Here is a 22,211-nt window from a genome sequence, read left to right as displayed (position 1 = left end):
AACAGTCGTGAAATCAAAAATATCAACAATGGACTCCGAAATATTAACACAGGTTTGGATCTACACAGTAGCACTGGTGGCAGTTTGTCACGGGCCACTTTGAAATACATATTACTTATAACTGCCATGAAGAGCTGGAAGAATTACAAGTAAATAAGGCTGAATAGACCCTTTGTTTCAGACTGCCCCTGAGACCATATGCAAACAGTCGTGAAATCAAAAATATCAACAATGGACTCCGAAATATTAACACAGGTTTGGATCTACACAGTAGCACTGGTAGCAGTTTGTCACGGGCCACTTTGAAATACATATTACTTATAACTGCCATGAAGAGCTGGAAGAATTACGAGTAAATAAGGCTGAATAGACCCTTTGTTTTAGACTGCCCCTGACGTAACCGTGTCGTTTGTGAATTGCATGAAACCCTATATTATTCAGTCTATATCTATTTATTAGGTAGATATGGATCATAACTATCTACTGATAATAATTGGGTATTTATGTCTACTTATATCATCTATAATTTGATTATCACTTCTTTTACTTTACACCATACTAAGGATTGTTATTACTGCAAGTATACCTACTTTATAGCAGGCAGAAACCATAATATGCTCAGATATGCTATGGCGACTTGTCGCATGTTGGATAGTTTCCTTTAGTCGGTCGCTTAAATACAGCAAGATTGTTTTTCTTTAAATAATATTGCTAATAATAAAAACACCATTTAGGTGTTTATTAAATCGTACATTCTGTGTTTATTGACATGTCGGCCGTTCCATATAGTAAATTTGTAACCATCCTATGTAACCGTGTCGTTTGTGAATTGCATGAAACCCTATATTATTCAGTCTATATCTATTTATTAGGTAGATATGGATCATAACTATCTACTAATAATAATTGGGTATTTATGTCTACTTATATCATCTAATTTGATTATCACTTCTTTTACTTTACACCATACTAAGGATTGTTATTATTGCAAGTATACCTACTTTATAGCAGGCAGAAACCATAATATGCTCAGATATGCTATGGCGACTTGTCGCATGTCGGATAGTTTCCTTTAGTCGGTCGCTTAAATACAGCAAGATTGTTTTTCTTTAAATAATATTGCTAATAATAAAAACACCATTTAGGTGTTTATTAAATCGTACATTCTGTGTTTATTGACATGTTGGCCGTTCCATATAGTAAATTTGTAACCATATGTATACTCACATGTAGTACGAGATAGGTATATTCTGTTAGAGCCCGTACCCATAAAGATTACAATTTTTGCAATGTCTTATTAAAATTTATTTAAAGTTGAGCTGTTATCTTAAATGACATTGCAAAGCACTTAATAAAAATAACATTTTGGACTTTATCAACTCTATTAACTAAGAAATGAATTAATATAAACTTTGCCGGGCTTATCTTCATTGCAGAAAAAAAGGATCAAATTTGAAAGTCAATGTTAACCCTTTCATTGAGGTACGTAGGGAAGGATTTTCTTTTTAACCCCTTTTTCTAGTTTATTCTAGTCTAGTTCAAACATATTTCATTTTATCAACGCCACGACCAAATCTTCTACCTACTTACGTTCCCAAATACGTTTATCTTATCCAGACTCCTTCTTTTCCATTTCTCCAGCTATCCTCCCTGAAATAACCCCTGCTCTAGTTTATTCTAGTCTAGTTCAAACATATTTCATTTTATCAACGCCACGACCAAATCTTCTACCTACTTACGTTCCCAAATACGTTTAGCTGACTTTAGCTTATCCAGACGCCTACTTTTCCATTTCTCCAGCTATCCCCCTTGAAACAGCCCCTGCCTTTCACAAATATTTTGCACAAAATTTGCACCTCATATTAAACAGAATCATACATGAATTAATGAACTAAGGTAAATCTGTTGAAGTCAGTGCGAGCATGATCATTTTTCACACAGCATTCAGAATCGCTCACACCTAAAGCTCCGGTGGATGGACTGGTATTAAGTTACATGTTAACAGGTTCCTTGTTTTTTACCTAATTTATGATGTTGTCAGTGATGATGTCGGCAAGAGATACAGATAACAGGCTCAGTAAGCTTAGCATGACTTGTTCCATGTTGCACTTCAAACTGAGCGCCCCTTGCATTAGAATTCAGAATGACAAACTTATGAGTTTCATCTCTTCAGCATCTCAAGTTGCTGAAATCCTATATTTATGTGCTCAGTGAATACAGACTTGTTAAATCTATGAGAGGTAACTATATGTGATATGAAAAGTGTTTATTGTAAATCTTAATTTGGTGAGTTTGAAATTTGCATGCTGATTATTAATTTAGTTTGGTAGTTTAAAAAATTCTGACTATAATATCAGTGGGTCGTCCCAAATTTGTCTCCAAAACTACTTTGCTTGTTGATTTATTACAAAATTTGAGGAACTACTTAGGAAGACTATCTGGCCAGGTATTCTAGATTTAATATATGACTAATTGTTAATTGTGCCAAATTGAGTCCAATAATAAAATGTAGGTACCTGAAGATCCTCAATGTATACGTATAAATGAAACTTGTCCTCAACTCTCCTTGCCCTTAGTCGGATGTCAATTTGAAGAAAACCGCCAAGCTTTCTGGTATTAAGTTACATGTTAACAGGTTCCTTGTTTTTTACCTAATTTATGATGTTGTCAGTGATGATGTCGGCAAGAGATACAGATATGACTGAGAAGATCACAGATAACAGGCTCAGTAAGCTTAGCATGACTTGTTCCATGTTGCACTTCAAACTGAGCGCCCCTTGCATTAGAATTCAGAATGACAAACTTATGAGTTTCATCTCTTCAGCATCTCAAGTTGCTGAAATCCTATATTTATGTGCTCAGTGAATACAGACTTGTTAAATCTATGAGAGGTAACTATATGTGATATGAAAAGTGTTTATTGTAAATCTTAATTTGGTGAGTTTGAAATTTGCATGCTGATTATTAATTTAGTTTGGTAGTTTAAAAAATTCTGACTATAATATCAGTGGGTCGTCCCAAATTTGTCTCCAAAACTACTTTGCTTGTTGATTTATTACAAAATTTGAGGAACTACTTAGGAAGACTATCTGGCCAGGTATTCTAGATTTAATATATGACTAATTGTTAATTGTGCCAAATTGAGTCCAATAATAAAATGTAGGTACCTGAAGATCCTCAATGTATACGTATAAATGAAACTTGTCCTCAACTCTCCTTGCCCTTAGTCGGATGTCAATTTGAAGAAAACCGCCAAGCTTTAGTTCAGCGGGGCTATAATAATTTATACAGGTCGTAAAATTTCGCACACACCCAGTCCTGACAAACCATAGTTACGAGTTACGAGGCTAATTAATTTTACTATCTGCTTTGTCCTAGATGCACTTATGTGCAATATGTATTTTGACATTGAAATTTCAATTGTTTCGTTGTACACATACATTTCAGATTTAAGTACCTATTTATGGAATGAAAATAATACTTCCATATATCTCTGCGCGTTTGCCTTTAAGCTTCTCCTGTCTTGTAATTTACCAGACTAATTATATTTACATATGTTTTCGCCAAGCTTTAGTTCAGCGGGGCTATAATAATTTATACAGGTCGTAAAATTTCGCACACACCCAGTCCTGACAAACCATAGTTACGAGTTACGAGGCTAATTAATTTTACTATCTGCTTTGTCCTAGATGCACTTATGTGCAATATGTATTTTGACATTGAAATTTCAATTGTTTCGTTGTACACATACATTTCAGATTTAAGTACCTATTTATGGAATGAAAATAATACTTCCATATATCTCTGCGCGTTTGCCTTTAAGCTTCTCCTGTCATTGTAAAATTCCAGAAGTAAAAAAAAAACTTTAATAAATAGTCGAGACTTTCTTGGTCAAAAATCCAGAAATTCCATTCTTATTAATTCCTAATTTATACTAGGTATATCTTTTCAGAGTTTCCTAATTATTGCTGTTGTAATCAATCATTTCCACTTTGCCTATTGTTATTAATAAATAAACATGCGTTTACAGTTAAAATGTTAAGTTAATCACATTGTTTTACTACAGCAATATTTAGGCAAAGTGATACTGTGCCCATAGCAATACGAACTGCATGTCTAGCAATATCAAAGTATTGCGAGGCCAGCAAAGCCACAAAGTCAACTATGTGAAGGTCACAGAGTTGACTATGTGGGACTAGCAATGTGAGGATTGTGGTATTGTGAGGGCAGCAATATGACTTCGTGAAGGTCACAGAGTTGACTATGTGGGACTAGCAATGTGAGGATTGTGGTTTTGTGAGGGCAGCAATATGACTTTGTGAAGGTCACAGAGTTAACAACGTGGGACTAGCAATATGGGCAATTGTTGGAAAAGGATAATGTAGGAGCAGCAATATTTTATTGTGAGAGTAGAAATAAGAGTATTGTTAAGATAACAAAGTTGATTATGTAGCACTCTAATACCTTGTCATCCTAACAAAATTATTACACAATATTACACTGTTGAGATAACATAGTTAAAATTGAGACGCTAATTTCAACGTTGTGACCTTTGCAAAATCCAATAACAGAAAATCTGCCGTTAAGGCCACAAACTAATTATGTGGGCTCATATACCGCAACGTTTCTATGTGAGACCCGCGACATTTTTTTCTCAGTGTAAGTGCATCATAACTCCAGGACTTCTCGGACTAACAGATAGCCAGATTATTTCAACAAAAGTTTCAAAAACCATCTCCTAAGATACCTAATATATTTCACAAAGATTTGCTCAGAACCAGAAGCTAGGAGTATTATTATCAATCCGTATATCTAGTAAGTTGTGATTCTAAACCAAACCTTCATCACGGTTGGCTAGCTCCGAATCGAGCACTTGGATTTGTAACAAATCAAGTTGGATCATTCGCCATTGTTTATAACGTCCAACTTATATCAATAGGTTGTCTTTGATACTGTGGCCTGCGCATGTAATTACGCTGTCATGGCCTGATGACTTACTAGTTCAACACGCAGTGCAGAATCTGCGCTGATCCGTCCTAGTGATAGATTAGGACCATGGCTATATAACGTCCAACTTATATCAATAGGTTGTCTTTGATACTGTGGCCTGCGCATGTAATTACGCTGTCATGGCCTGATGACTTACTAGTCCAACCCGCAGAGCAGAATCTGCGCTGATCCGTCCTAGTGATAGATTAGGACCAGGGCTTCACTTCTACAGTCTAATGTTGATCCAATCTTGGTTTATTTACATATTTTTCATTTATTGTAAATTTTCCAAAGTAGGTCGACCCTTGGTGATTGTGAGATACTCTTTTACCAACTACTTCGCAAACTAACGTTAGACAAGAACAAACAAAAATGCAAAAGCATGTTGTAAACTTTGTAAACTATGAAAAGGTGTTTTTAATGAGCAAAATATTGATAGGTAAGCACTACACCTATCATTGGTACCTATACTCCCTAAGCTATTAAAGAAACATTGAACATCAAGGTTCAGAAGAAGGAAAAGAAGAAGACGAGGAAAAAGTAACTCCTCATCTGTCCACTCCACAATACTTCGCTTCGGATCTCTGAAGTTCCTAAAGTCATGTTCATACTGAGTTATACCGAGGTGCGTGATAGTAGAGTGAATATTGGCATGGAAATCTTCAAACCCTCTCCCTATCTCCACCGAGGTGAACCTCTGTATAATCTCCACTGGTTTCAATGTCTCCTGGAGGTTTCTCTCCGTCATGTTCATACTGAGTTATACCGAGGTGCGTGATAGTAGAGTGAATATTGGCATGGAAATCTTCAAACCCTCTCCCTATCTCCACCAAGGTGAACCTCTGTATAATCTCCACTGGTTTCAATGTCTCCTGGAGGTTTCTCTCTAATGCTCTATGTATACTGAACACATCTCCACTCATGTCTATCTCATCTATATCAATCTCCTCTATCTCCTCATAAGGGAACAACTCTCTCCCTACCAGGTAAGGCTTAATCTCAGGTATTTCCTCTACATAGTTGGGGATCTCTATCTCGGTAACCGTAGAGAACAACTCTACATTGACATCCCTGGGTAGAATAATATCCGTGGCTGTCAGACTCATGTCATTCTCAAAGCTATCACAAGCACTAGACAGTTTCAACCTCCACTCATGTCTATCTCATCTATATCAATCTCCTCTATCTCCTCATAAGGGAACAACTCTCTCCCTACCAGGTAAGGCTTAATCTCGGGTATTTCCTCTACATAGTTGGGGATCTCTATCTCGGTAACCGTTGAGAACAACTCTACATTGACATCCCTGGGTAGAATAATATCCGTGGCTGTCAGACTCATGTCATTCTCAGAGCTATCACAAGCACTAGACTCCCTGGGTAGAATAATATCCGTGGCTGTCAGACTCATGTCATTCTCAAAGCTATCACAAGCACTAGACAGTTTCAATGTGAAAATGAGAGATGGTTTGGGGAATTTGCTGAAGTCAAAACACTCGTACATCCCAAGCACATCCTCCTCAATGATATTATTCTTAACAATAGACTTGAAGTCATTACTAATCACCGTGTAGCATAAGCACTAGACAGTTTCAATGTGAAAATGAGAGATGGTTTGGTGAATTTGCTGAAGTCAAAACACTCGTACATCCCAAGCACATCCTCATCAATGATATTATTCTTAACAATAGACTTGAAGTCATTACTAATCACCGTGTAGCACTTGTCATTCAGATAGCCTAGAGATTCCACAGTGAAGATGTCAGGTACAGGAGCAGTGGGTTCGTCCCAGTTGATTTCAGTTTTTGGTTCAAAATCTTGCCTAGTGGCACACCGAATGGAATTGTTCAACTCATCCACTTCCAACATCCAGTTGTTCTTCTCTTCCTTGGCGATCCTGAAAATGGAAATATATTCGAGGTGAGTCTTGTCTAGTGGCACACCGAATGGAACAGCGAAACAGGATCAGAACTTGTACTTAACTAACCTAACCTATGGGTCAGATTGATGTTTTCAGACCTAGCTACTACCTACGTATTATTATAGCTACTACCTACGTATTATTATAGCATATGTACCTATATTGTGGCAGACACGGTGGGCTGTGGAACATTCAGCATATTATTGATTTAGTTTTTGTTTAGTCTGTAGTTTTAGTTTTGTAAAACATACACTCGTATACTTATATGTACAAATAGATTGATTGACTGATAGCTTCTTTTACCAGGGTCTGATAGTGAAAATACATTCAAAACTTTTTTTTATCTTCCCTCTGTACTCTCAGAAACCAGCTCCACAACTGGTAGGTACCTATGTAGTAATTCTACTCCTTTTTTTTAATTCCATACTTTTTTTCTAATTGAACTCAACACACTCATATACTTACAAAGCATCAACAGCCTTATCTCTGGATCTGCCTTGTGTGCTTTTACCACCCAGCTCCACAACTTCCACCTTACAAGTCTTCATTATTTCATCCAGGTCTACACCTCGTGATATCAGAGCCTGCATTTTACTTATCTGGAATAGAAAACGGACAAAAAAATAGTTAGTACTTTATTGAGACTGGATAAACTGGAATATGCACCAACTTTTTTCCCTATTAGGCGATGTCTTATCGTCCCGAAATCGCGGAGAGAAGAAGGACAAGATAGGAGAAAGCCAGCCGTTCTTAGAACGAACCTTATCTGATTAGGATAACTCTCCACATACACAAAAAGCCCAATCCGAGGACTAGGTGTAGGGGCAAACAGCCCTAAAGGATGGGTTAGGCTTCTACGAATCAACCTACTCTCCAAGCTATCAAGGCTTTTTTCACTCTTCAATTTATTTTCTCAATTTAATTGATAACTCTCGTTCAATCAGTACGATTATTAATTGATAAGAAGTGATTGTGTTCAATCTGATTTGTTTTCAAGTCCCATTGATAAGGATCTGGTGAAAGTGGTATGCAGAGGTGCAACATTGGAATCAGAGTTTCTGATTGTAGGTACCAAGGTGAGAGACTACTGTACTTTTGTTAGATTTCTAATTTTAGATCAGTTGATGGAATGTGATTCCAAAATTTCTTCAGGTTCTTCTACCGAACTTAGGAGAGTGGAGCCAGTTCAGCTGATGAAACTGCAGGCAAGGTGAGAGACTACTGTACTTTTGTTAGATTTCTAATTTTAGATCAGTTGATGGAATGTGATTCCAAAATTTCTTCAGGTTCTTCTCCGAACTTAGGAGAGTGGAGCCAGTTAAGCTGATGAAACTGCAGGTACCTACTTATTTATCAAAGTTATAGTTACCTACATAGGTTTATCTCTCACAACATAACTTAGTTACCTACTTAGATAATCTGGTGAACGTACAATTATTTATTTGTATAGCATAACCCAGGGAAAATACTCCACACATTTTAAGGCCTTAGTAAATACCTATTACATACATTAATTTATTGTGATACCTTCTGAGTTTCGATGAGATCCAGGGAAAGGGTGAGATGATGAATAGGGCTTTATAGGGCCGCTCTAAATTCATATTAGGGCCTCTCTAAATTCATCTCTAGGGAACAAGGAGGGATCTTATAGGGTCGTTATGTTTTATTAGTTTTGGAAGCTGTTCAATTTGAAGGGCATTCGGCACCGGAAGTGGAGGGAATATAAGGAACACGTTTAGGGAACACTTTTCGCCGACCTATGGGGACCTCTGACTTGTTACATCAATGACAGTGTCATCAATCAGTGCGGTGACATCGATGTCATTAGTCATCAAAAATTAAAATTCCTGTGCAAATAATCGAGGCAGACTAAGACAGTAATCAGTGCGGTGACATCGATGTCATTAGTCATCAAAAATTAAAATTCCTGTGCAAATAATCGAGGCAGACTAAGACAGCAATCAGTGCGGTGACATCGATGTCATTAGTCATCAAAAATTAAAATTCCTGTGCAAATAATCGAGGCAGACTAAGACAGTTTTTTTTCGATATCAACGATTTTGCGCTGAAAATAGAGCCAAGTAGAAAACTAAAAACTGTGTATCTTGCAGATAAGATCAAGAGCTTTTAATTGTTATCAAAAAAGAAGGTGAAAAAAAGTGTATATTGTGTGTCAAACTTCATCACGTAAGCATTGGTTACACAAATTGGTTCACCACTACACAAATCAGCTTATTTGCACTATTTTTTCTTCGTGCATAAGTAATATGAGTAGTATTAAAATGTGTCCTTCACCCAAGTAGCACCCTTATCTTAACCTAAGTAGCTAGCCGTTTGAAGCAGGTTCTAACATCAGTGCGGTGACATCGATGTCATTAGTCATCAAAAATTAAAATTCCTGTGCAAATAATCGAGGCAGACTAAGACAGTTTTTTTTTTTTCAATATCAACGATTTTGCGCTGAAAATAGAGCCAAGTAGAAAACTAAAAACGGTGTATCTTGCAAATAAGATCAAGAGCTTTTAGTTGTTATCAAAAAAGAAAGTGAAAAAAAGTGTACATTGTGTGTCAAACTTCATCACGTAACATTGTTTAGTGTTTACACAAATTGGTTCACCACTACACAAATCAGCTTATTTGCACTATTTTTTCTTCGTGCATAAGTAATACGAGTAGTACGTATTAAAATGTGTCCTTCACCCAAGTAGCACCCTTATCTTAAGATAGAGCCAAGTAGAAAACTAAAAACTGTGTATCTTGCAGATAAGATCAAGAGCTTTTAATTGTTATCAAAAAAGAAGGTGAAAAAAAAGTGTATATTGTGTGTCAAACTTCAACTTCATCACGTAAGCATTGGTTACACAAATTGGTTCACCACTACACAAATCAGCTTATTTGCACTATTTTTTCTTCGTGCATAAGTAATATGAGTAGTATTAAAATGTGTCCTTCACCCAAGTAGCACCCTTATCTTAACCTAAGTAGCTAGCCGTTTGAAGCAGGTTCTAACGTAAGGTGTAACAGCAGGTTCTAATGTAAGTTCAGGTGTATCAAAGTTCTGTCGGTGATACCCCGTCCGTCCTGTTGCATAGGGTGTAACTCTATCCTCATTGCTTGAATGAGGTTACAACTTTGGACGGTATCAATTTTCTCCGAGCACTTGCGCCTTCATTTGCTTCCTCTTTGCGCCAGTTCGGGTTTGGGGAGGTGTGTGTTTGAGGAAAGCTCTCAGCTTAAAAGGGAAAGTCACAAAAGATCTAACCAGGTCGCAGTGACATAGGGCGTTTATTATAGCCGATGGCCCTTCTTATACCAATAGCAAAGCTCTCCGCTTATAGAACTTAGGTAACGTCACTGGATAACTTCCAATGTTTTTACTGACGGGGGTTTTACCCTTCATTCGGCAACGAGCTGCCTCTGAGGGGACGCGACGCCGGGAAAAGCCAGCATCATGAAATCACCGAGATCGTCACCCATCCGGATACCAACCACGCACACTAGGTAGGTTGAAATGACAAACGTATACTTCTTCACTATTTTAGAAATGCAGATACGCACAACGTAACTTCAGTGATTCATTGGGAACTGGTTCATTCAACGTGCCATCACCGCACCGCTCTGGGTAAAAGTTGGATGTGCTGAGACCTGAGATGTTTTCAAAATTCTTCTGATTCATAACAACTGGAAAGACCCCTTGGTCATCTTAAATACTCTAATGGAAACTCTTGTTGAAAAAAAAAATAGCTTTGTGCTGGCATGACTTGCACTTGCAACAGAGGACTGACTGCTTGACTACTTTGATTCTCACTTACACTTGCCTATCTTATATATAGTCTGGTGTCTGAGACATGAAATGCCAGTTGCAGCTTCAAGTACTTCTCTAAAGCCTAAACATTAGCAACTGTGTAGGTACATGTTTCCAAATTAAAATGTTTTGGATATTATTAATTCAATAATGAACTGAATAAATTATGTCGTCATTCTGTGAAGCTTGTGAGAGAATTCAAACATATGGGAACTTTTGCAATGAAAAAGTTTTTAAGGCAAAAGTATCTGATTTTGCAATGATAAAGTTTTTAGGCAAAACTGCAAAAGAAGTAAGGTATTTATTGTCTTGGTTTTCTGAATCAGCTAAAACATAAATCATTCTTCAATTTGTAAGAAACAAAAGAGGATCTACTTAACGCCATATGAATGTCATTAAATAACTTACCCATATAATGAAGAAATAAATGAGCCAGCCACAAGACATGGGTAAAACAAGTAATTGTAGCTATTAACCCATGAGGTTACAGTGATCATACCTTACTTATGTAAAAAAAACTACACTTTCTATTTTGGGTAAGTCACACAATATGTTACAGATCTGGAGAGCGTTAAGAGCAATCTTTTTCTTCATTAGTCTCTTTGAAAATAGCTCCTCCAATTTGATCAAAAGGTTGGATGTGCTCCGAAATTGTAGGTATTAAAGATGTAAATATTCTTTGTTATTAACATGGTGTACTTTACCTCTAGCATGGCTCTATCATCTCCTTTTCTGGTTGTTAAATTGTGAAATATCTAGGCACCCTAATTTTCCTCAACACTCCAACATCATTTTTTTTTTTTTTGTAAAAAGCTCATATGCAAGGGCTTCAAAAAGAAGTCAAGCAACGGATTAATTATGTAGATATGGAGAACGAAACTACAAGTACAATTATTTTCACTTCCACAGCATCAAACCCAATAAAGAAATAGAAGAAGATTTACCTAATGACTATCAATTACCACACCTTAAACATTAAACATCTCTTTATCCTACAGGGTGGACTATTAATACAGAAACACGCAGCGAGAGAAAAAAAAAAAAAAAAAAAACGGAGAAAAAATCCTTTCCCAAAAAATCCTGTAACAGAAAACTAATATCCTTGATCGTAAAGATTATTTCTCTAAAATAATGAAAAATACATTACCTACCTCAAAAGGATTGTAAGAAATTTTATACCGTTAGATTCCAATAACCGAAACCCAAAGTTAAAGGACTTTTCATATATAGTTCAAGGTTTTTTCATATAGTTACCGTGTCCCTTTTTTCGAGGAACGGAACCATAAAAAATCCTGGAACAATTGCCGTTTTTCCTCTCAGTGTACGCTACGTAAATGGGTTCCTGTAGGTATCCTGCCTACCTTTTGGCTGTTAGGTATTAGATGGTTTTACTTTTCAGAGTTAAAGTTGATAAACCAGACCATAGATATTGAAATAGGAAAACTCAAAATTTCCACCAAGGCAAAATTGACCTTTGCAATATTGACGGACCCTCCCACCCTGTATAATGACAAGATATACTTGTATACCATCTCTGACTCTAGTACCTACACTTGGGTTCGACTATAGAAATTAAGATAAACCATTACAGTGCCTTCCATTACTTTCCACAGGTGAAGCTCTGAAGTCTAAAAGATGCTATCAAAAAATAAATTAAATCATTCAAAATGGGTTTCTATTTGAACTGATGTGTTTAATTGAATGTTTTCTTTCTTTTTATGCAGGGCCGGATTAGCCCCCCGCGGGGCCCGGGGCAGTTTCAAAGGCGCGGGGCCCCCAGTTTGGGCTGATCGAACTTAAAATTTTCAGCGCCGCAGGCGAAATTTTTCAAAAAGTAGGTAGATATGTGTCTCATGCTTTGTCACAAGTTAATTTTTGACGTACCTAATTCGTAGATATTTTCTTATCCTAATTTTCGCTGTGAAGATCCTCAATGTATACGTATAAATGAAACTTGTCCTCAACTCTCCTTGCCCTTAGTCGGATGTCAATTTGAAGAAAACCGCCAAGCTTTAGTTCAGCGGGGCTATAATAATTTATACAGGTCGTAAAATTTCGCACACACCCAGTCCTGACAAACCATAGTTACGAGTTACGAGGCTAATTAATTTTACTATCTGCTTTGTCCTAGATGCACTTATGTGCAATATGTATTTTGACATTGAAATTTCAATTGTTTCGTTGTACACATACATTTCAGATTTAAGTACCTATTTATGGAATGAAAATAATACTTCCATATATCTCTGCGCGTTTGCCTTTAAGCTTCTCCTGTCTTGTAATTTACCAGACTAATTATATTTACATATGTTTTGTTGTTGTTGCTTTTAATGGCAATGTAATGCCTGGATAATATCTACTTTGTTTACTTTATGTTGATGGACTCTTAACTCTACGAGTTTGAATATCGCCACTAGGATCAAACGGTTCTTGTTTATTACTCCAACCTCACTCTGACTCTCAAGTGACATGTGAAGGAAATAGCAATGCAAGGAGAACGAACAATAATAATTTTATTATCTGATCTCAAACGAGTACTGCATGGAGTTCCACAACCCAAAAAGTGTAGAAATTGCAACTCCCAAAGCCCACACAAGATTAGACAATGATCAAGATTATTGGTTACATGTGTTACTGTTACAAATTGATTCTTGTGGGCAATAGTCAATACAGTTTTGTTATTTCTAGATTATTGCTCGTACCTTGAGCCATTGATTACCAGGAGTTTATGTTCTGGAGAAAAAAAAATATCAGCATTAAAAAGTATTAAGCGAAAACCCTGCCGTACTGTAAATTTCTTAAGTTAAATAGAATTTGTGTTTTTCCAAGTAGGTACAATACATACTAACCGGTTGCGGCCTCCTGTTTTATTCGTAATATAAGAGTCTAAGGCATCTTGAGCAAAAATTGAAGGGATGACATATACCAAGAAAGAAATGAAGATTTTTCAATAACGCTTAAAGGGCAAATTCCAAATGATTTTCAGATCTTTTTGGAAACGGACGAAACAAATTTATTTTTAAACAGTTCTTTTCTTCTATTTAAAATTCTTCGCTTCTTCCACATTACTACTGGCAACAAACGTATTTGTTTCCGCTGCCGCTCTTTTGAAAAAGGAGAAGAACAAAATTAGTTAAACACAAAACGCTGGCAGCTATATTAAAAGAAATAAATTTTGTTCCTAAACGATTATTTAAAATATTGTAATTAGCTTAATATACCTACTTTCATTATTGGATTTGTGGATGTTCATTGATTAATATTGGATCTGTCATTGTTACCTTGCCTTGTAATGAAATATTTGTCTACAGGGTGTCAGCTAAAGTTTGAAACTTGGACAGACTTCTAGATATAAAACAAGATCTGTAGATACGAGCACCTAACTCTGTTGCAAATATATTTCCTCTTCTCCTATCATAGGTATCATCATGCAATCATGATCATCTATGGCAAATAATATTGTTATCAGCTCAATCTTAAGCAAATCTACAGGAATTCGCAATAAGTTATATGTAAGTAAATAGGTACTTGAGAATAATTATGACTAATTTATGATACATTGGCATAAAGATCTGAGATCATAATAATCGGACATTCGTGCCAAACTTTACACAGGTTACACTAATTCGAGAACTAGTTTATAATTTAAAATGTTAATGTGACATTCTTAATAGTCTAAGTACCGACTTGGGTAGTTGAAAAAGTGTCTTTGGGATTGTTCCGTTATTGAAATACATAATTATTATTGAAATACATAATTATTATTTAAATAAAAAACAATTTGAATACATATCTTATTTAGATATTATCTCAATTTTCACAAGAACATATGTATCTACTTCAGTAATAACAACAATATCGTACCTACTTATGTTTTGATGTTAAATTTTTCAATTTAATTCTACGATGATTTGAACCAAATAGATACTGAATAGTATCACTAGTATGTCTTTAACCTCAGTGAAACCATAACATTCACATATCCCATAAGGTATAACGCAACTAAGTACTTACTATAAAATGTTTCAATATAATGGAATTTATTGAAAGAGGACGGGACGAAATAATGCACCATTCACGATAAGAAATCATAAAAACGCAATTTATACACTCTGCACTTTTAGTTGCCTCGGATCATTGCTACCAAAACATAAAAGTTGTAACCACAGGGATGGCCCATAGCAGTTTGAGCAAGTTGGCACAACAACCCAACCCGTCAAATATGTTGTAAACAATATCGCCACTAGGATCAAACGGTTCTTGTTTATTACTCCAACCTCACTCTGACTCTCAAGTGACATGTGAAGGAAATAGCAATGCAGGGAGAACGAACAATAATAATTATCTGATCTCAAACGAGTACTGCATGGAGTTCCACAACCCGAAAAGTGTAGAAATTGCAACTCCCAAAGCCCACACAAGATTAGACAATGATCAAGATTATTGGTGTATTATTGGACTAATAATATCTAGTAATACCAACAGAGAGGTCATACAGGTCAGAGGTCCAAGCCGCTTCTATTTTCAAGTCATAAAATCAGCAAATTAGTATCAATGACCACACTAATCGCAAGTTGTTACAAATATCTTTCAGGTACAAAGTGCACTCTGGAACAAATTTGTACATTTTATTGGTTCACCGTATTATTTGTAAACCTGTTGTATTTCTTTCTCGTGACATTCTTAATAGTCTAAGTACCGACTTGGGTAGTTGAAAAAGTGTCTTTGGGATTGTTCCGTTATTGAAATACATAATTATTATAATTTAAATAAAAAACCATTTAAATACATACATATCTAATTGAAATATTATCTCAATTTTCACATACTTCAGTAATAACAACAATATCGTACTTATGTTTGATGTTGAATTTAATTCTACAATGATTTGAACCAAATAGATACTGAATAGTATCACTTGTATGTCTTTAACCTCAGTGAGTACTTATGTTTTGATGTTAAATTTTTCAATTTAATTCTACGATGATTTGAACCAAATAGATACTGAATAGTATCACTAGTATGTCTTTAACCTCAGTGAAACCATAACATTCACATATCCCATAAGGTATAACGCAACTAAGTACTTACTATAAAATGTTTCAATATAATGGAATTTATTGAAAGAGGACGGGACTTTCTTTCTCTGGCGTTTCACCTGAAAAAAGTTCTTTTCGCAAATTGGTATCTGATACAAGGATCTATCAGAGTGCATTCTTAAAATTCCTTCTCATTAAAGGAAATATTTATGATCTTCTTATGAGGAAATATTTATGATCTTCTTCTTCTTCTTCTTCTTCTTCTTCTTCTTCTTCTTCTTCTTCTTCTTCTTTATACTCCCTAAGCTATTAAAGAAACATTGAACATCAAGGTTCAGAAGAAGGAAAAGAAGAAGACGAGTGTTGTAAACTTTGTAAACTATGAAAAGGTGTTTTTAATGAGCAAAATATTGATAGGTAAGCACTATACCTATCATTGGTACCTATACGTACTCCCTAAGCTATTAAAGAAACATTGAACATCAAGGTTCAGAAGAAGGAAAAGAAGAAGACGAAGAAAAAGAAATGTCTGAGGAGCTAAATGCTTTTAGTTAAACGTAGAGCGATAGTGGAATACCCTAGGTCCCTGCCAGCCAAGTTGATTCCTAGATATAAGTACATATTTCTCAAAAGACACCTATGATTTCTCTATTCCATTTTACCTGTTAATTCCAATCTACCTGTAGGATATCCAGGAATTATTTGGCCATTCCTGGTCTGCGTACAGTCAGTGCTCACGGCTCAAACATAAATGACTACCGCGCCTTCCCTTGTAAACTTGGCTCTTTGTAGATCCATGATGTGTACTCTCTAAGTACTTACACTTTCCTGGTTAAGTACCTTACTTTAAGATATATAGAATATAGGGTCAGCTAAAGGTCCTAGGTTAGAAGTGTCCAAAGTTGACCATACAAAGGACATCGATGTCCTATTGTCCAATCTTGGTTTATTTACATATTTTTCATTTATTGTAAATTTTCCAAAGTAGGTCGACCCTTGGTGATTGTGAGATACTCTTTTACAAACTACTTCGCAAACTAACGTTAGACAAGAACAAACAAAAATACAAAAGCGATTAATTCAAAAATTAAATTGATTAAAGTTTTAATGTTCCCATGGGATTCAGCTTTCAATTCAATTTCTCCTCTTGGTCAAAAATGATTCTATTATTCACCTTGTCTACAGGGTTCTAAAGAAATCCGAGAGTTACCTAATATCTAAAACCGTTCTTTCAAGTTTTTGAGACTTTTTGAATACTTGAAATTTTGACTTTAATGGATTTGTTCAGTGTTATAGGTATACTTCCAAAATTCACCTTGTCTACAGGGTTCTAAAGAAATCCGAGAGTTACCTAATATCTAAAACCGTTCTTTCAAGTTTTTGAGACTTTTTGAATACCTTCAAGTTTTTTTTTGAGACTTTTTGAATACTTGAAATTTTGACTTTAATGGATTTGTTCAGTGTTATAGGTATACTTCCAAAATTTTTTGATATTTGCAGTTTCGTTGACAAATTTGTCGTCTCATGCAATTCTCGTGCAGTACTCAACAGTCGTTTAATGCAAAGTGGGTTCTAATTCGAATAATAATTGAATTCTGTGGTAAAACACAAAGACATAACTTTTTTGACCCAATATAACGTATTCTCGGAAATCCCTTCCAGACATTTCAATTCAAAATGAAATTATGTAAATTTCTTGACGTCTCGAAGAAACAAACAAATCCATTAATTGCTTTTTTGAAAACAATTAAAATGTTTTGGATATTATTAATTCAATAATGAACTGAATAAATTATGTCGTCATTCTGTGAAGCTTGTGAGAGAATTCAAACAAATGGGAACTTTTGCAATGAAAAAGTTTTTAAGGCAAAAGTTTCTGATTTTGCAATGATGAAGTTTTTAGGCAAAACTGCAAAAGAAGTAAGGTATTTATTGTCTTGGTTTTCTGAATCAGCTAAAACCTAAATCATTCTTCAATTTGTAAGAAACAAAAGAGGATCTACTTAAAGCAATATGAATGTCATTAAATAACTCTTTAGTTACACGTAGAGCGATAGTGGAATACCCTAGGTCCCTGCCAGCCAAGTTGATTCCTAGATATAAGTACATATTTCTCAAAAGATATCTATGATTTCTCTATTCCATTTTACCTGTTAATTCCAATCTACCTGTAAGATATCCAGGAATTATTTGGCCATTCCTGGCCTGCGTACAGTCAGTGCTCACGGCTCAAACATGAATGACTACCGCGCCTTTCCTTGTAAACTTGGCTCTTTGTATATCCATGATGTGTACTCTCTAAGTACTTACACTTTCCTGGTTAAGTACCTTACTTTAAGATATATAAAATATAGGGTCTGCTAAAGGTCCTAGGTTAGAAGTGTCCAAAGTTGACCATACAAAGGACATCGATGTCCTATTGAAATCTTGATTTTTAAAATCACTAAATAGTCGGATCCTGTAAAATTTGGGGGTTTGAGAAAATTTGCCATATTTTGGATGGTCCAGAGATGAGACACAAACACAAATCAAAGCCTGCAGATCTACTCACAACAGTCACAGCAATGACAATATAGTAGATTTTTAGGCACCTCCTTTTGTAAGACCCAGTGACTAGATAAGTTACTAAAAAAAAAAAAAAAAAAAAAAAAAAAAAAAAATCGGAGAAAAAATCCTTTCCCAAAAAATCCTGTAACAGAAAACTAATATCCTTGATCGTAAAGATTATTTCTCTAAAATAATGAAAAATACATTACCTACCTCAAAAGGATTGTAAGAAATTTTATACCGTTAGATTCCAATAACCGAAACCCAAAGTTAAAGGACTTTTCATATATAGTTCAAGGTTTTTTCATATAGTTACCGTGTCCCTTTTTTCGAGGAACGGAACCATAAAAAATCCTGGAACAATTGCCGTTTTTCCTCTCATTGTACGCTACGTAAATGGGTTCCTGTAGGTATCCTGCCTACCTTTTGGCTGTTAGGTATTAGATGGTTTTACTTTTCAGAGTTAAAGTTGATAAACCAGACCATAGATATTGAAATAGGAAAACTCAAAATTTCTCAAGGTTTTTTCATATAGTTACCGTGTCCCTTTTTTCGAGGAACGGAACCATAAAAAATCCTGGAACAATTGCCGTTTTTCCTCTCAGTGTACGCTACGTAAATGGGTTCCTGTAGGTATCCTGCCTACCTTTTGGCTGTTAGGTATTAGATGGTTTTACTTTTCAGAGTTAAAGTTGATAAACCAGACCATAGATATTGAAATAGGAAAACTCAAAATTTTCACCAAGGCAAAATTGACCTTTGCAATATTGACGGACCCTCCCACCCTGTATAATGACAAGATATACTTGTATACCATCTCTGACTCTAGTACCTACACTTGGGTTCGACTATAGAAATTAAGATAAACCATTACAGTGCCTTCCATTACTTTCCACAGGTGAAGCTCTGAAGTCTAAAAGATGCTATCAAAAAATAAATTAAATCATTCAAAATGGGTTTCTATTTGAACTGATGTGTTTAATTGAATGTTTTCTTTCTTTTTATGTTTGTCTTCACAGGAATGTGACACCAGAGGCTGAAGAGAGAACATACAGGTAATTCCATCGTAATAGAGAGATGAAGTTGTGTCTTTGAGTATCTTGTTACTAGTTGTTCCTTTGCTGACGCTCTTGTTATGCTGAGCTTGTCACTGAGTACTAACTCAAATAGATCAGAGATAACTTCAGTCTTACATCTTACTTCAACTTGTTTCCTCGAGACGTGCAATTATGAGAGAGAACAATTGCAAGCCCCTTTGGAGGCTTTGATGTTTCACTCCCTGTTTTAAGCTGTTCATTTTTTCCACCTTGTGCCAGCCTAATTTATTTTATAGCTTGGAAGTTAGTCTGCCTTGTAAGCAATAGATCGTGGGTCGATTCCCATACATCTTATTTCAACTTGTTTCCTCCAGACGTGCAATTATGAGAGGGAACAATTGCAAGCCCCTTTGGAGGCTTTGATGTTTCACTCCCAGTTTTAAGCTGTTCATTTTTTCCACCTTGTGCCAGCCTAATTTATTTTATAGCTTGGAAGTTAGTCCGTCTGCCTTGTAAGCAATAGATCGTGGGTCGATTCCCGCCCGGGTATATTTTATCCTAGACAGATAAGGCTCTTTCTCTGAACTGTCGGCTTTCTTCTATCCTGTCTTCCTTATCTTTGCTTTCGAGACGACAAGACCTTAGCAGTTACAGTTCCCTCTATCAAATCTCTTGAAAAAAATCCTTCTTTTATTTCCTTGAGTAACATTATGACTGCCAGTCTGCCACCTAAAATAGCCTAATCGTCTGTCGGCTTTCTTCTATCCTGTCTTCCTTATCTTTGCTTTCGAGACGACAAGACCTTAGCAGTTACAGTTCCCTCTATCAAATCTCTTTAAAAAAATCCTTCTTTTATTTCCTTGAGTAACATTATGACTGCCAGTCTGCCACCTAAAATAGCCTAATCGTATGTAGGTATTTAACATCGTTCTGTGAAAATAAGCGGTTGCAATACTCGGTGTCTTTTATCCTTCTGGTTCTTAATAAATTCTCGTTGAGGTAGCTGGTCTGTAGGTATTTAACATCGTTCTGTGAAAATAAGCGGTTGCAATACTCGGTGTCTTTTATCCTTCTGGTTCTTAATAAATTCTCGTCGAGGTAGCTGTGATTGGTCTTTATACAGTCTTATGTTGGCTTGCTGACAAATGCCGTGTCAACTAAGGGCGGTAGCCAATTGTCGCCTCTGGTTAAACTCAATGACAAACATGTGTTAGTCACGGAATCAATCATTTGCATGATACAAATTTCTTGACCCCGCCGGGAATCGAACCCGGGTCTCCCGCGTGCAAGGCGAGTGCAGTAACCACTACGCCATGGGAGCTAACAATACATAATGTTTACAAAAGACCTTGCTTAATTTTATTAAAAAGAAATTAGGGCCATAAGATTATTTTTAAAAGTTCTGACACCATTAAAAACGGAAAAAAAGATCTAGTTTCGTTCATGAAAATCCTACTTTTAATAAGTTGTTTTACTGATCAATCATTAGTAATAAGTAAGTACTATCCACTATCCAGTAGTAAATGAATTTTAAAATAATTTGATTTTTTCCTCTCTCTGAAGACAAACAGGCTCTGAAGACAACTTTTGTCATTATGTTATCATTCACAGTATTAAATTTCACTATAAACCATCCAAGATCCAAGTATGTACCTACAACCTACATATTAGGTATCTATCAGTAAAATAGGTTATGGCATGATTTTAACACTCTTCAAAAATCTCACCAAATCAGTGTTTATTTCGCCTCTTGTTATTCTCACTGATTGAACCTGACAGGGGGCGTAGGGGCGTCTATTGTAGAGAGAGTACGGAACTTTGCGAGCTTCAAACCGTCGGAATTTTCAACACTGATTGAACCTGACAGGGGGCGTAGGGGCGTCTATTGTAGAGAGAGTACGGAACTTTGCGAGCTTCAAACCGTCGGAATTTTCAAAGCTCATAAAGTCTTTCACACATCCTCTGATTCAATCAACAACATAGGCCAGGGCGCTTATTTCGTCTCTTGTTATTCTCACTGATTGAACCTGACAGGGGGCGTAAGGGCGTCTATTGTAGAGAGAGTACGGAACTTTGCGAGCTTCAAACCGTCGGAATTTTCAAAGCTCCTAAAGTCTTTCACACATCCTCTGATTCAATCAACAACATAGACCAGGTCGCTCATCCTTTTGATATTGGTTGAGCGTTTAACCCTTGAGTAGAGACATTCCTCAAATGAGAAATTGCAAAAGCAGAGGAACTTTGGAACCACTTTAGATGCTGATTGGAATACATGACGGTGGCTGCTATTAGAAAATACAATATATAGGTACGAGCAGGTACATATCAAGGACCAAAAAGCAAAACATATTTACAAAATTTATTTTCGCCAAAGGATAAAGCTTGGGGCCAGGGCGCTCATCCTTTTGATATTGGTTGAGCGTTTAACCCTTGGGTAGAGACATTCCTCAAATGAGAAATTGCAAAAGCAGAGGAGCTTTGGAACCACTTTAGATGCTGATTGGGATACATGACGGTGGCTGCTATTAGAAAATACAATATATAGGTACGAGTAGGTATACATATCAAGGACCAACAAGCAAAACATATTTTCGCCAAAGGATAAAGCTTGGCAATAATGAGGGGGAATGTGGCAAGTTTTTTGGGGACATTACAGCAGACCCCTTTATTGAATTACGTATGTAGGTAGGTACCTACTTTACGTCCTTTACGTACAATTAGGCGACATCATTTATGTTTTGTTATATCTTTTTTTTATTATTAATCCTATAGGTATACTTTACACATTTTACCCCATTACTTTTCTGTTGCTCTCACAGCTACCAATGTCAGAGAGGGTTAACCTTTTTTCAACATAAATATGTACCACGTTCACA

At 36.0% G+C, this 22,211-nt stretch overlaps 1 protein-coding gene across 1 annotated transcript; it reads right to left on the bottom strand.

Annotated features, from left to right (window-relative positions):
• Positions 1–2,667: 2,667 nt before the first annotated feature.
• On the bottom strand, positions 2,668–8,739 carry LOC103507258. The gene is made up of 6 exons (XM_008471709.3): positions 8,689–8,739; positions 7,373–7,506; positions 6,577–6,883; positions 5,738–6,128; positions 5,535–5,592; positions 2,668–2,776 (listed from the first exon to the last, which is right to left on the bottom strand). Exons 1-6 carry the CDS (start codon positions 8,737–8,739, stop codon positions 2,668–2,670), a joined length of 1,050 nt encoding a protein of 349 aa, XP_008469931.2.
• Between the last annotated feature and the right edge of the window lie 13,472 nt (positions 8,740–22,211).

The sequence above is a fragment of the Diaphorina citri genome, unplaced genomic scaffold, assembly GCF_000475195.1.
Source record: "Diaphorina citri unplaced genomic scaffold, Diaci psyllid genome assembly version 1.1 scaffold301, whole genome shotgun sequence".
Lineage (NCBI taxonomy): Eukaryota > Metazoa > Arthropoda > Insecta > Hemiptera > Psyllidae > Diaphorina > Diaphorina citri.
Note: the sequence above shows the minus strand (reverse complement) of the source record. Positions and strands in the feature narration are given on the sequence as shown.

Bases quoted from the DNA above. Each gene is read 5' to 3' on its own strand.
- LOC103507258 (XM_008471709.3), bottom strand. From the start codon at position 8,739: ATGACTAATGACATCGATGTCACCGCACTGATTGATGACACTGTCATT. The intron at 6,129-6,576 runs CTGTCTAGTGCT...TGGAGGTTGAAA, and splicing joins CTCTCATTTTCACATTGAAA to CTGTCTAGTGCTTGTGATAG. The intron at 5,593-5,737 runs ATGACGGAGAGA...CTCAGTATGAAC, and splicing joins CGGTATAACTCAGTATGAAC to ATGACTTTAGGAACTTCAGA.